Source organism: Canis lupus, chromosome 31 (genome assembly GCF_048164855.1).
Source record: "Canis lupus baileyi chromosome 31, mCanLup2.hap1, whole genome shotgun sequence".
Taxonomy (NCBI): domain Eukaryota; kingdom Metazoa; phylum Chordata; class Mammalia; order Carnivora; family Canidae; genus Canis; species Canis lupus.
This window is the reverse complement of record NC_132868.1, coordinates 23,609,511-23,625,288: the sequence shown is the minus strand read 5'-3', so window position 1 is coordinate 23,625,288 and position 15,778 is coordinate 23,609,511. Positions and strand designations below refer to the sequence as shown.

General features: G+C 45.0%; 1 protein-coding gene across 1 annotated transcript in view; it reads left to right on the top strand.

Annotated features, from left to right (window-relative positions):
- Window positions 1-13,812, top strand: part of P3H2 (prolyl 3-hydroxylase 2) — a 150,232-nt gene extending 136,420 nt beyond the window's left edge. The window contains exons 12-15 of the mRNA XM_072807833.1: window positions 984-1,101; window positions 2,456-2,531; window positions 6,697-6,837; window positions 12,137-13,812. Of these exons, the coding sequence (XP_072663934.1) occupies window positions 984-1,101; window positions 2,456-2,531; window positions 6,697-6,837; window positions 12,137-12,229 (428 nt within the window). The 3' untranslated portion in view covers window positions 12,230-13,812. The remainder of the gene's footprint in view (window positions 1-983; window positions 1,102-2,455; window positions 2,532-6,696; window positions 6,838-12,136) is intronic.
- Window positions 13,813-15,778: the final 1,966 nt, after the last annotated feature.

The window sequence follows — 15,778 nt, the reverse complement described above, 5'->3', positions numbered from 1 at the left end:
AGAAAACAATGCAAAACAGTTCTGATACATTTTAGACTAATGGGTTAGCCAAGTACTCAGTCCCCCCAAACAGAAGAACCTTGTATGGATTTCTTCCTTCCCTGTCTTTCTCCTTTTCGGCCTCCTCTTGTTCCAGAAGCCCATTGCTCTGCCTGTCTTCCTTTCAGATCCATTTCTCCTACTTGCTGTAAGTCACACAGAGAAATGCTTCCCTGTTTTGGGCTTTCCTTTGCAGGGAACCAGGAACCTGGAAATTACAGTCCCCATCATGCCCAAAAGCATTAAGTGGATGCATAGAAAATGAAGGGATTGTTGAAAGAAATCTTAAAAAGGCAGAGACCTGGGATGCCTGGGTGGCTCAGTGGTTGAGCATCTGCCTTTGGCTCAGGACCTGATCCCCAGGGTCCAGGATCGAGTCCCACATCGGGCTCCCTGCAGGGAGACTGCTTCACCCTCTGCCTGTCTCTCTCTCTCTCTCTCTCTCTCTCTCTCTGTGTCTTTTATATTTTTATATTTTTTTAAAAAGGGCAGAGACCCTTGCTCCAGGCCTTTATGATTGATTTTTTTCCCTAGATCTTCTCTTCCACACCCTGTTGAGTAGGAGGGGAAGGAGAAGTTCTTGAGAGTAGAGTTTGGCACGTGAGGTTTCAGCTGAATCAGTTCTTTCTTTTTACATTTTCATTTCGCCCCTCTCCTTGGACTGCCCCAGGTGAATGCATGGAATTTCTATTATGTGTATTTATATCAAGAAACTTTTATGGCAGAACAGACAGATGGGATTTGCCCTTGATTTTACAAGTATCTCACCAAAGCAGGACCGGTCTCCTGACTGCTTAGTCAGTTCTTTCTTTCATCTACGTGGGTCTGCCTTGCGTCTCAGATTTGCATAGGGTACCCATGATGGGCAAAGACAGTGTGGCATCAGCTTTGCTGTTGGACGCTCCTGCTGTCCTGTCATTCTCACCTGTTCCCTTTTTCGGCAGGTCAGCAGGATAGAAGAACTGACCTCAGTCACCCCATCCATGCTGACAACTGCCTGTTGGATCCTGAGGCCAATGAGTGCTGGAAGGAGCCTCCCGCTTACACGTTCCGGGACTATAGGTACAACCAGCACCAACCTTAAAACCAAGCTTTTGCCCAATAGTTACCAAATACCTAGAAAATCGAGGAAACTAGAAAACGGATCTTTGCTTGTCGTCAGAGTAATCTCTGTGAAGCAGAGATTCTCAGATAACCTCCTGAAGCAGCTGCCACAACCAGGAAGTGACTTGATCATCTCATATTTTTTTAAAGGTTATATCTATTTATTTGATAGAGAGCATAAGTAGGGGGAGCAGCAGGCAGAAGGAGAGGGTGAAGCAGGCTCTCTGCTGAGCCTGCAGCCGAACATGGGGCTCCATCCCAAGACCCTGGGATCATGACCTGAGCCGAAGACAGACGCTTAATCAACTGAGCCCACCCAGTCACCCTGATTATCTGATATTTTTATCTTAAGAATCCAACAACATTTAGTTCATCTTAATCCACAAAAATGCCCATTTTGTTTTAATATGAAAAGTGTTTTTTTTTTAATTTGTTTAGCCTTCACTGAAATGTATTCCTTGTGGGATGCATATCTCAGCCTGAGAACACAGGATATGCTGTCTCAATGCACATAGGGGTTTTACAATATCACTCAACTATGTCTGCCTTCTATAAATATGAAACTAGAAACTCAGGAAAAAAAATTGGATGATACTTTAGTGTCTAAAGAGAAGTCACCAGGTATATAATAGTGGTTAATTACTACAGCAGCATGCTCCAGACAAAAACATTTATTGAGCACCCCTTCTCTGTGCAAGGCAAGACCACACCTCTTGAAGCTCTCTGGCTACTTCCAGGGAAAAATACATGCTTTAGATATACAAGCATTAGAGGGAAGAAGAGAGTTATAAGTAGTGTGAGCAGGCTCAAAAGGGGTAGATTAAATCTAGTTAGGTTTTCTTGGGAAAAAGTGAAATGAAGTTTGAAATATAATTAAAATGTTAGGGCAGCCTGAGTGGCTCAGTGGTTTAGCGCCGCCTTCAGCTCAGGGCGTGATCCTGGAGACCTGGGGATCAAGTCCCACGTCTGGCTCTCTGGGTGGAGCCTGCTTCTCCCTCTGCCTGTGTCTCTGCCTCTCTCTCTCTCTCTCTCTCTCCCTCTGTGTGTGTGTGTGTGTGTGTCTCATAAATAAATAAAATATTAAAAAAAGATTTGTTAAAATGTTAGCATAAGTGAAACGAATAAATACTTCAGGGATATGACCCAAACTACTTCTGATCTTACTCTTCAGGGTTAGGAAGGTCAGTTCTGTCAATGTCTGGTTCAGAGGAAACTTACCAGTCAGGCTGGTCAGTTTGTCACGTCTTCAGTATTCTCTGAAGATGATTTTGTAAGCTTGTGACATTACAGATGGTTTTCTCTTTTCTTATAGTGCTCTCCTGTATATGAATGATGACTTCGAAGGAGGAGAATTCATTTTCACTGAGATGGATGCCAAGACTGTGACCGTAAGTAAGCCTTTGCAGGCAAGTTTTTGTAGCATTGCTTCATCTCAATCTTGCCCTTTTCCAAGGACTCACAGACTATTGGATTCCAAATATCTGAGCTTGACAATTCAAGAGGTGCAGAGGGGCCCAGCAGATGTATACATCAAAAATGTTAGAGAAGGGCTCATCAATAAAAATCTTCCAATCTGTTTTACAAGTGGGTAATTTAAGGAATAGGTATATAAAGGATTTGCTCATGGTTACATAGGTAGTTAGTGTTAGACTTGGAACCAGAACTTAGGTCTTCTGAAGGTCTGATGGAAATACAAAAACATGTATTTCTAAGTCATCCATGCCTAGGACTAGACAAATAGATTCTACAGAATAGCTCCAAGCAACTTGGTGTTCTGCATGCTTGGATTGAGCATTGCACTCTAGGCCTAGTTACCAGAATTACCATATATGTGTATGCGTATATATAATTGTGACTATAAGTAAACTTACACCTGAAAGATTAAAATATACACATTACACACACATTTTAGATGAGACTTTAAATACACTTTCATAGGTAAAAAAAAATCAAGTTAATTTCAACTACCATCTTCCTAGGCAATGAGTGCCTTTGGAAAACCAGTCTACTGAGTTATCAACTATATAGCCAGCGTTCTGTGGACATTAAGCCAAAGAGCGTACACCATGGTAGAAAAATATGTTTTCCAGTTGAGAGGATAATTGAATTGTAAATAGATTATGAAATAAAAAAAAAAAAAAAAAAAAAAAAAGATTATGAAATACATCTTTCCTCTGTACACAATCTAAATAGTTGAGGCATGTATCTGACAAGCGTCAAGGATTTTGCATTAAACACTCTATCTCCACAACTTTTTTGTATTATGTTAACCCTCTCCTACTTTGTATCCTTTTCTTAATAGTGAAACACCCATATTATCATTCATGGGATAGTGCTGGGGTGTAAGCCCATGATATCAAATATTCTGTACTACCTGATTTATAAGGGAACCCTATGGAGATTCTTGTTAAAATCACCCAGAAACATTGGAATAATTAAGAAAAGATATTTCATACAATTTCATGCAATAATGTGTATCTAAAAGGTTATGATACTTCACACTTTGTTGTAAAAGCTTAAGTATCAACAGAGTATTTTAACGCTTCCTGATCTGGAAAATTAAATCAAGATCAATGATCCCAGTTGTTTATAATCCTACACAAAATTACCATTTTTAAAAAAAAAAAAAAAAGCCTCAGTGCAGAAAGCATTTGATTTCTGAGCTCTGCTAACACCAAAACAGATTTTTAAATGCCTGCGCTTCCCAGAGTTGGAAAGAAAGTCCCGACAGGTGATTGAAAAGATTCCTTTGCTTCTACTCCATCTAGTGGCCAGATTTGGAAACGCTCAGTGTTTCAAAGCAAGTGATGCCTGGGATCCGATGTAAGAATCAGTGATTCATTCATTGTTGAATGCAAGTTAACTGTAATTCTGCTGCTTCAAGATGTGAAAGCAGATAGTACCGCTCTTTCATTTAACTATATGAAGGTTGAATTATTTTAAAAAGTACTGAGTCTAACCACCACACCGCCACCCTCAAAAAAGCTAAATAAATAAATAAATAAATAAATAAATAAATAAATAAATAAATAAATAAATGATTTACACAATGTTCTGATTCAAAAGCGCCACGTTGACAAATTCATTTTTCCAGACTAGTTCTACTTCAGATTAGTACATGTGATGGAGTTTTTAGGGCACTTGTAAATGATTAAAATTCCTAGGTAATCAGTCCTAAGAGCAAAAAGAGAAATGAATAGTTTTCCTTTTCAAGCTTTCCTCTCTTTGACTCTGAAGGGACAAATGAAGGCAGAGAAATGGTCCAACCTGGGGCCTTCACAAAGAAGAAAAGTCTTCCAAGTTCTTTACTTTGCAAAATTCTGGGAATTACACACAACTAAATGGTAGCTAAAAATTTACATTTATTCAAAACAAGTACAGCACAAAGGCTTCTCTGACTTTTAGTCATTGCTTAGATGAAAAGCAAAAGGGCTTTTCTTTTATGGTACTTGGAAGATACATGGATTATTTTCAACGGCATATTTGTGAAACATGAGTATTTTGGGATTTGGGTTTCTCCGTGCAAGTTTGAAAGAGATGAAATTTAATAAGTTCTATTTGCTTCATGAAACATTAAATTCAACTACGGCTGTGTTCCAAAAGTATGTTTACAATCATCTAAACTTCAGGACATAGTTTCCAGTAGAAGTAATGTCCTAAATGAAGTCTGTTCATTCCTTTACATGGCTGATGTGTGTAACAGGTTGACGTTCTTCTTTTGATAAGATTAGTCATCTAGACTTCTGTGAACCTATATATACCTATAATCGATTCCAAATGCTTTGGGGAGCTGATAGCTGCTTTTCCTAGACTTTCCCAATTTCTTCACGTGTAAAAAAAATACTTGCAATTCATCCAGTTCCATCAGAGATAAAGCATCAAATTGACCCCACACCCTGTCTTTAATATTGTAAAGTATTATTGCTGACACTTGATCATCACGTTGAAGCAATGGTGACCAAATGTGGTTGAGTGAGCCCTGACCAGGGAATGGGATGCTCAGAAAACTAGAAAAGAGATCTGAAAGCTGTGTGTAGACGAAGGCTTTCCTATCCTACTTCATATGTTTCAAGTATAATTTATTTTGTTGTTTCTGTGGGGAAACATACAACAAATTCCTTCTACAGGAAAATGAAATAGGATTGATACCAATGACACCCGTAAGTACTGAACTCTCTGGATTTTTGTCAGAAAAGCCACCTTGACAAAGCTGCAGAAGAAAATGAACTCTCTCCAGCAAAGACGAGTCACTTCTCAATTTCTGTGAATAGAAGAGTAACCAGAAACTGCTTTTCCTTGCTCTTCCCTTTAATACGCACACACATTAACACACAGGTTTCAGACATTTTGATTCCTCTATCTCCTTCGGGCCTTCCACATGTAGGTTACAGTCTAGGGGTACCTATGTTGGGTAGCATCCAAAGACCTCAGGAAAGTTTCCAAATATTGCTCCGAAGCTGGCAGGGGAAAAAACAGAGCCATCCCATTTTATGGTGAAGGAAACCGAAGGTTTTTCTAATGGGCATGTCTTAATCCAAGTCAGTTCAGAAAATAATTAGTTTAAAATGGGTACATCTGATCACAAGGTAGAAGGGCACCACATTTTTTTTCTTGTACTTTCCCTTTCTAAGCTCTACTATGGAGTGAGTGATGTTTCTGTGTTTCTCAAGAAAGAAAAATGAACCCTACTGACATCAGACACTTCTTAAAATACAGATGGGAGGCCCCCTTCTATTCCGTGGCTTGGGTTCACTCAATTTGGAGAGCCCGCTCACTTGATCTAACACCCAGGCTCCCTTGGCAATGCCTCTTTTCTCTCCACTCTCTTCTACATAAACGCTAGTGAACAGTTTCACTGAGCAGGGCACAGGCTTAAAAGGACTGTGTTAATCATGTCAGAGCTCTGAAGGCCTTGGAATAGGTCTCCCCAAGGAGCAGCATGGCCTCATCACTGGAGGTATTAAAGCATTTGCTGAGGACCATTGGGCAGGAATACTGTAGTAGCAATTAAAGTATCATATGAAATTAGACTTTTAAAAATCTTTGTATTATGAAAGGAAAGGCTCACAAACCATAAATGTACAATTAAGGCATGAGAAAGGGTGCACCATGGAGCACCCCGTAGATCACTAATAAGAATTCACCAGCACTCTAGAGGTCCCCTTGGTTTGTTTTTGTCATTCCACAAATGTTAAATGGACATCTGCCTTATGCCAGATACTGCACTAGGGCTAAAGGCAGGGAAGGGAAGTGAAAAAGAGGCTTTGTCTTCATGGAGTTTGGCAGCCATAGCTCAGCATGTATTGAGCCGTTACTCGGTGCCACCAATGGTGCCAGTCGTGAATAATTTAATGTCTGAATCAGACATGATTCTGAACTTCTTTGTTTTACAGATGAGGAAATTGAACTTATCTGTGTCTGCTTCAACCCCAGGATTTCCTTATTCTTTGATTCAAAACTTGACCTCAATAATCCTGTAGAAGGATAGAGAAAAGGGTCGTCGAAATGCTCGTGATACGGAAATGAGAGTCTGATTGTCATGTTCTTTCTCAGGCCTCTATCAAACCAAAGTGTGGGCGTATGATCAGTTTCTCATCTGGAGGAGAGAACCCTCATGGAGTGAAGGCAGTCACCAAGGGCCAGAGGTGTGCTGTGGCTCTGTGGTTTACCTTGGACCCACTTTATAGAGAATTGGTGAGTGTGTGATCCACACAGAAGGCCAATTAGATGTCCCAAAGATCTGCTTCATGAACTGATTTATCTGAAAAGTCCTCTGATTGATCCATAACCGTTTAGGGATCTTAGAGATCATAAAAATCAAACTACTACAAAGTCCTTTCTTTCTAGTTTCCAACACTGGCTGTGTTTTCTTTAAAAAAAAAAAATTATTTATTCATGAGAAAGACAGAGACGCAGAGACATAGGCAGAGGGAGAAGCAGGCTCCCTGTGGGGAGCCCGATGCAGGACTCAAACCCAGGACTCTAGAATTAGGACCTGAGCCGAAGGCAGATGCTCAACCACTGAGCCACCCAGGTGTCCCAACTGGCTGTCCTTTCTAAGCAAGAATAGATTTTCCTGTTGAGACTCAAAATGAAGCAATTACACATCTGCTGTCTGTAATGTGAGTTTGAGAGGGAGAGGAGGGGCTAGGGAGGCAGTTCTTGATCAGAAGGGTTCCAATAAATGAATGTTTGTGGAAAATACGAATTGAAATGACGCCTGACAGTTTCTAGATAGTTTGGAGCTTGTTAACAGACTGTGGTATCAGGAGACAGGAACCACTTTCTCCAGGGCACCAGGAAGACTCATTTGTTTTCTCAAGAAATCATTAAAAGCGCACTGAATAATGGATGAGATGCATGTAGAGGACAGTGAGTAAACCTGAAAGTTTGTCATTATTTACTATTATTAGCTTAAATGTAGCATATTAATATATTGTTATTATTATATTGGAAGTAGATACTTAGCCCGGATCCCATCCTTCTGGGTTCCCCAGCCAGAGCTTATGGTCACTATCTGTGAGGCTGCAGAAGGATGACTTAAGACCATTGAAGGAAAATATTGACTTTCAAATTGTCACCACCGCTTGGTGGAGTTGTCCGCTTCGAAAGTAGCAAGTTCATTGTCACTAACTGGCTCCAGTCAACAGCTCCACTTGGGATGCTATATTGAAACTGAAACTTCACAGCAAGGGGTACACTGGGGGTCTTCAGTCTCCTCCAGCCCTGAGTATTGACAAGCTGTGAATTCTAGTCTTTTTTTTTTAAGATTTTATTTATTTATTCATGAGACACACACACACACACACACACACACACACCGAGGCAGAGCCGCAGGCAGAGAGAGAAGCAGGCTTCCTGTGGTGAGCCTGATGTGGGACTCCATCCCAGGACCCCGAGATCATGTCCTGAGCCAAAAGCAGACACTCAACCCCTGAGCCACGCAGGCATCCAGAAATTCTAGTCTTTAATATGGCATTCAATCCAGTTTTCTCTTAAAATACGTAAATTGAATCCAATCTAGTCAGAAACTGTTTAAAATTCCTGCCTCCGTCTCATACTTCTTGCCATGGGATCTAACACGGATTTCGAGGCTGCTAGGCCACATTCCATAAGCATTTTTTCATGTACCTCATAGATGTTTATGGAAGATCTCTGTACCTGGGCAACCGGGCTGGGTAGGCCCTGGGGGGTGGGGGGTGACAACACACAGTCCCTGACCAGAGGTGGGGGGATTTGGGGGGTGGGGGAGGAGCTTGGAGAGATCCACAGGGAAGTAGATGTGCGACAGCAGTGTGCATTTTGTAGATGGATTGAGGTTCCCTCTCCCTGAGGAGATGATAGCCAGGCCCTGAAAGGGGCAAGAGGGATCCTGGTCCTGGGGGGCTGGGGGAGCAGAGCACACAGTTCTGAAGAGTTCAGGGGGCCCTGAACAGTGTCCTTCAGCTATGGTTCCTTCCTTTCTTTGTGCTCCTCACTCCAAGAGGCCAGCACTCCCTCCCCACCCTCCCCGCAGGGCACTCCTGCACCAGGCAATCCAGGCAGGCCCTGGACCGACAGGAAGGGAGCACATTCCTGGAACATCCCCACACGCCTTTGTCTCTTTAGTGTTCAGCTCAGCAAACACTGAGTCCGTTTCATTACTCAGTATCCCAACCTTCTCTTCCAAGGTATTTTCTATCAAATGAAGGAGCACAAAGTGAAGCAAGCCTCTGGGCTCCTTCTGGATCCCCAGGGTGTTGGGAAACCTCCCAAAGAGTCCGGGCAGTAGCGGCATCTAGTGGCCACACGAGAGAATGACCAGAGCCTCTTCAGCAACTACTGGGAAATTCAGAAATGTAGCCTGTGGGATTCCCACACTTTGCTCCCACGTCTCAATCACCTGTGCAGTTTTGCAGACTGCTGACACCGGGCTTTCATCCTCAACCATCCTGGATGTATTGATGGGAAGTGTGACCTGGGTATAGAGAGCTTTAAAAGCTCCCCAGGCGATTGGAATGTGCAGGAACATTCGGGAGTCCTGAGCAAGGCGCCTCTTCTCAGATTGAATCCCTGAGCAAGGAAAGCCTATGAAGGAGTCAAAAGGGTAGGCAGATTTCCCTGCTTGTTCTAGATTGTTTTCAAGGTATCAGTTCTCAGAGAGAAAAGAGCTAGTGTTGTAAACTCTTAAGGAGGCACAACATCAGAAGCTTGAGTTCTGGGGCAGCCCAGGTGGCTCAGTGGTTTAGCGCCTTCAACCCAGGGCCTGATCCTGGAGACCCAGGATCGAGTCCCATGTCGGGCTCCCTGCATGGAGCCTGCTTCTCCCTCTGCTTGTGTCTCTGCCTCTCTCTCTCTCTCTCTCTCTCTGTGTGTCTCATGAATAAATAAACCAAATTAAAAAAAAAAAAAAAAAAGCTTGAGTTCTTTTGTACCTGGAGTTCCAGCTCATGAACTTCTCCCTTTCAGGAGAGACGTGGTTGCAACAGTCTCTTGGGGGAAGCACATCTGAGCATTTGTATCAGTTTTGTATGCCTGTTTGTTAAGGAGAAAGTTGTGGTTCCCATGTTCAGAAAGTAGTGCTCAGGCATCTTACTTAGCATGACATCAGTTTAGCTTTCTGTGATTTAGTATATTTGGTCCTTATGGTTGCCTTTCTGGAAGCATCATTTTCAACTATGAGGTCTTGAATGGAGGAGCTTTGTTTTCAAGTCATAAAATAGTTTTGCCATAACTTGCTGTGTGGGGCGTTGTGCTAGGGACTAGTGATAGGGGACACGGACTACATAAGACATACCCCTGTTTTCAAGGAGCTTGAGATAAAATGGAGACACACAGGGAGGGCTGAGGTAATTCAAACACCAGGCAAAGTTCAGTAAGAATTATTCGGGGCAGATGTATGTGTTAGCAGATACAAAGAGGAAATCAGAAAGGCTTCATTGAGGAGATGGCAGTTGGCCTGCACCTTAGGGAGAGACATTTGAAACAGAGAGAGGACCCTTCATGCACTTGCATATTTATTCATTGGATGTAATCGAGCCCTTGCCATGTGTCAGTTTTTGTTCTGGGCATTGCAAATACAACAGTGATCAAAATTGACAAGATTCCCTGCTTTCGTGGTGCTTTCCTTCTAGTGGAAAAAGACAACAAATAAGTAAAAGCAAATCCTTGAGAGATTTTCAGATAGTGAGAAATGATGTGTGGGAAGGGGAATAAGATCAGTGATTCGAGAGTAAAGGGGAGGTGACAGCCTGTGAGAGCTTTCCCAACAAGGGACATGTAAGTTGGCACTTGAGTGACAAGAAGCAGCCAACTGTGATAAATATCTTGGGAAGAATATTTGAGGCAGAGGACAGGTTGCAAAGGCCCAGAGATTAATACACCAAGAAATCCCAAGTGGCCAGAACATGGTAAGCAAATGCAAAATGGACAGTGCTCTGAAAGGAGGGCACAGAGGAGGAGGGGGATCAGATGCAACGAACTAGCTAAGAAATATGAATTCTTGGGATGCCTGGGTGGCTCAGTCAGGTAAGCAGCTGCATTTGGCTCCGGTCATGGTCCCAGGGTCCTGGGGTTGAGCCCCATGTCAGGCTTCCTACTCAATCCTACTCAATGAGTAGTCGGCTTCTCCTTCTCCCTCTGCCCCTTCCTTCGCCCATGCATGCGCACGCGCGCTCTCTCTCTCTCAAATAAATAAATAATTTTTTTTTTTAAAGAAAGAAACATGAATTCTATTCTAAATAGGGTAGGAAATCCATGTGCCCTTCTGGCTTCCCCTTCTGGGGAAGAACAACACGGTACCTCTAGTACATACAAGACAGGAAGCTACAGCTAATCTACATATTGTGGACTAGAGGAGTGATGGGGAAGGTGAAAGAACATGGAAGGTTGGAGATGCCATTTGGAGATAGACCAACTGGGCCTGCTGATGGTTTGATGTAGGGGGAGGGGAAGGCATAAGATGTAATGGAAGCATCCAGAGGACCTTTAACCTAGATGGGGGCTAGGGATTTCTTTGAGCGATTTCAGGGAACTTGAGGTAAGTCAAGAAATCACAGTATAAGGTGAGGTGAGAAGAGAAGACCGGGAGAATCAAAGAAGAGAGAAAAGTCTAAATCAGGCAACTCCTTATAAGCATACCAAGAATATTGGTTCTAGAACCTCAAGCAACAGGAACCCATGCACGGGTCATGAGCTGTGAACTGGACAGTGACATGGTCGAGACTGAAGTGCAGAGGGCCCACCAGAAGCATGTGCGAGTGGGGTGAGAAATGGGGTACAATTTGGAAACTGCACCGATTGAGCTAAGCGACGACGAAAGCCTAAATCTGTGGTTCTCCAGGGGGAGCTATTTTGCCTCCTGGGGAACATTTGGCAATGGCTAGAGATGTGTTTTGGTTGTCAAAACTTGGAGAGACATGCTACTGGGTCCCTGGAGAGGGTAGAGGCCGGAGCTTCTGCTAAACATTCTGTTAGGTGCAGGACTGCCCCCCAAAACACAAAATTATCTGGTCCAGAATGTCAGAAGCGCCGAGGTTGAGGAAGCCTGCTCTAAAGTAAGGCAACAGTAGTGGACACTGAAAATGGGTGGTTATAGGAGGTGGAAGAGACAGGACTAGGTGATTTATCAGATCCAAGGAACCATGGCTGAGCTTTGAGGGCAAATGGGGGAGCAGAGGCGGTCCTTCCTGAGAGAGAGGATTGGTGGGGAGGACCAGAATAGGTGTTGGGGGGGATGGTGGGAGGGAAGCACTGAGTTGGAGATGCTTCTGGAACCACACAGTAGAAAGGGTATGAAGGCACAAGACTTCTGGGCAAAAGAGAAAGCTTGGAAACTGCTTAGGACACGAGGCAGCCAGGAGAAGGCAGCAGTGGAGGGACGGAGATGAGCGTCAGGCCTCGGGATCTAGCGCCAGCCTGTGCACGATGGACGCCTCGCGGCGTCCGGGAAGCACCTGCCGCTGGGGCTGGTGAGGACGTCATGTAACAAATGTGTCACTTACCTGTTTTGCAGGAGCGAATACAGGCCGACGAGGTGATCGCCATCCTAGATCAGGAGCAGCAGGGGAAGCACGAGCCGCCTATCAACCCCAAAGACGAGCTATGAACATGAGGGAAAGAAAAGTTCTATCAGATATTTATTTAAATTGTTAATCTTATGAGAACCTTTTTATTTTTGTACAGAGCCGTGGTATAAGTTAACAGGTTAAGCTGACTCTTCTGATCCCCCTTCTCTTCCTGAGGATGCTCGCTTTGCCCCACTCGGGCTGTCCGTCTTGGTTTCTCGTCAGGTCCACGCACACACACACATGCACGTGCATGCACACATGCACACACACACACACACACACGCACTCGGGCCCTGCATTTGCTGCAGATCTGAAAGCTCAAGCAGAAAGAATCAGTTGTTGGCAAAACTACACGTCTCGTGCGGCTCCAGCTATAAAGGCAGCGTGTGGTGTGGACCCAGAGGCCTTCCTGGCCCCTTGGGTGACACCGCCTCGCAGGGCTGGCGGCCGAGCTGGAGTCCGCAGCGGGGTCCGCACTGCCCCCCGGGGTGGGGAGCGCTGCAGGAGATGGGAGCCCCACCTCTACAGGGCCCTGGCGTGGGGACTGGCTCTGGTGCCCTCACCTGAGAACACACCTCACCTACATGGGAAGCTCTGATTCATCGTCCACAGTGCTCCGGACAGGACTGCCCTGAGCCTTGGGTCTTTGAAAAGAATGGGTCAGGGGGTGGAAGGAGAGTGACCCTTCACCCCTGTGCCTTGGGAAGAACATCCCCAGCCCCGCCTGGAGCAGGGCACCAGCGCCGCAAGCCCGAGTGTGGGGCCCAGTGGGGTGAAATGTATGAAAAATGGATTTCTGACTGATTCCAGCCTTCCACTGCGTGTGTTTTGGGGTCTCCTCATCTCGCTGCTATCCAGTTCACAGATTCGTGCTTGTGTCTGATTGTTTAATACAGGGAGCCTTACTCTAACATCTAGCATTTATGGTTTCTTCTCCCGAATGTTTGGTGTGGCTTCAGGTAATGGGTGTGTGGTGGTGGCGGCGGGGGGTGCAGCCCAGGGACAACACTGGGCCATGACTAGTCTGCTGGCAGGGGCTTCAGGACCACAAGGAAAGTGGAAGCAGTGCTGTTGAAGGAACAGAAATGGTTTGCAGAGGTGTCGGTCCAGAGGACGTCTGGCCCTTGGCCGGAATTCTGCGGAAACCCTGCAAAGACACTGTTTGCAGTGGGGCTGGGGTGGTTCTAGCCCAGGGAAGCCGGTGCCACGAGCCAGTGGGAGATCACCTGCCTTGGTCATGGGCACGGGTAGGGATAGTCATTCCTAAGAAAACCATCAGATCACAACATTTTCTGAAAAATCTCATTTATTTTTTTCCATTAATGATCTTGGTTAATGGTAAGCTCATTCATCCTTTGAGACTGGAAAACTGAGTCATCGTGACTTATGTGCCATCTCTTCTCCACCCAGCCTTCAGCTGGAAGAGTGGAAGGAGCATCAGATTTATAATCCCAGCTGGATCGACGATGCCCTGCTGTGTGACCTGCAGCCACCGTCTTTCCCTTTCTGGGCTTCGGCTTCCTTTTTCTGAAAACGATGTCATTGGTTATGATTGTTTCCAAAAGGCCCTCCCGCCTCTTGCTCTAAATACAAAACCAAGCAAATAAAAGACAAAAACCAAGCTGACTTTAGAAAGGTTCACAGAGGTAACCAAAGTTACTTCTACAAACATTGGGAGCATTTGTGAATGGGTTCATTAACGTGTATCTGTGATTTGAAAACTCTAAACCCAATTTTTGGGCTAAAGCTTCCTGAGCTTTGAAAAGGTAGGTTTCTGTTTGTTTGCCTTCTCACCGAGAGGTGTTTGCTGGCACTCCGATGTGCTGGTAGGGGAAGCTGGGCAAGATCTAATTTCTGTTTTCTGGCAACAGGGCGTCAACAAAGAAAACCGTCTTTGGTGCCTTGTGGTTCCCGCTTCCTGGGTGCTGTGCGAGCTCCAGGAGAGGCAGGGACTCCCGCACACAGGTCGAGTTTCCGCCCCACAGAAAGTGGGGGACAGCCTCCATCCATGGTGTGTGGATTCACATCTTATGCCATTTGCTGACTGCACAGGGTAGTGATTCCTGTTTTTCAGGTTGCCCGTGTTGTTTTACACCTGGAACATTGTGTATCCACTAAAGCATTTATTTATTTTTTTTTAAATCTGCTCCACATCAAACCATACATAATGTTTATTCCGATAGTTAGGGAGTGTCATCCGATGACTTGAAGCAAATCTGAGCCAGGGCGGCCGAGTCGCGTTCTGTGCGAATGCCTGGCCAGGGGCCTGTGGGTGCTGGATCCTGGCACAGGGCGGCGTCCGGGAAGGGGTGCCTGTTTCGATGTGGCCAGAGAAGGTGTTTGCTCCCGATCTATGGGCCTGGAGGGCTGTGTCTGTGCGACCGGGTGGCTTTCTCTGATCACTCAGCAGTGCCGTATGTGCTGGAGACGGCCCAGGCTGAAAGGCCCACTTTTTCTGACCTCACGTCCAGGCCTCTTCAGCTCCACCACCTGGGGAACGACCACTTACCTGGTGACCATCCCTCCCTTGGATGAAAAGCCTGCACTTTTACAAAGCTTTTGTTTCACCCTCTCCTGGCACTGGATGCTGAGGACACGGAGCCTGCTCGCACACCAGTCCTCCTGGAGGTGTCACAGACCCCGATGCCCACTTTCCAGATGAGGGAACGGACAGCAGTGAAGGGAAATTGGAGCCTGCGATCACTCAGCTTGGAATGTCTGTGTCCCAGGAGCAGGGTAGGGGGCGGGTAGAAACAGGTACAAGGGTGATTTGCTCCCTAGGCCATGCTTCCAGGCATATTAAATTTAAAGTAATACATTAACGTGAAGAGAAAAGTCAGATTTTTATAAAATTTGAACGTTTGCTCCTCTGTTCCTTTCTTGCTGAGTGATATGTGAAGGCGTAGTTCCCCTTCTCTCCTCAGAGATGTAGCGAATGCAGGTTGTGTAGTTCAGTTAGATCAGCCCCACTTTGGGTGCCTGGGTGGCTCCGTGGTTGAGCAGCCGCCTTTGGCCCAGGTCCTGATCCTGGGGTCCTGGGATCAAGTCCCACATCGAGCTCTCTGTGAGGAGCCTGCTTCTCCCTCTGCCTGTGTCTCTGCCTCCCTCTGTGTGTCTCTCATGAATAAATACATAAAATCTTAAAAAAAAGAAAAGATGAACCCCATTTTCAGAAAAATAACTGTGTCCCAGGCACTGCCTTCATGGAGCTCACAAAAGGAAAGAGAGTTTTAGTCAGGTGTCCCTTTTTCCTCTTTCTTCAACCCAGAGAGAATCGTGAACATAAATTTCTTCTTGAGGAGACACTGCCATGGGACAGAGTGATATTCTTGGGTGTGCAAGGTACTTTCTTTAGAGCCCTGGATATAGATTGTTTGACAAGAAATCTTAGTTTTAATGCAGCCTTCATCATTACTGTGCACATAGCGTGTTTTGGCACTTATTCAGCTGAGGAGAAGCCATGGAATGAGTCACTACCATTTAATAATACAGACCTGTGAATTTTAATTGAAGTACAAATGCTGAATTATTTCACCTAAGACAGCCACAGGCAACAACTCCCTCACTGACGTCAAGGGTGGAGGTAA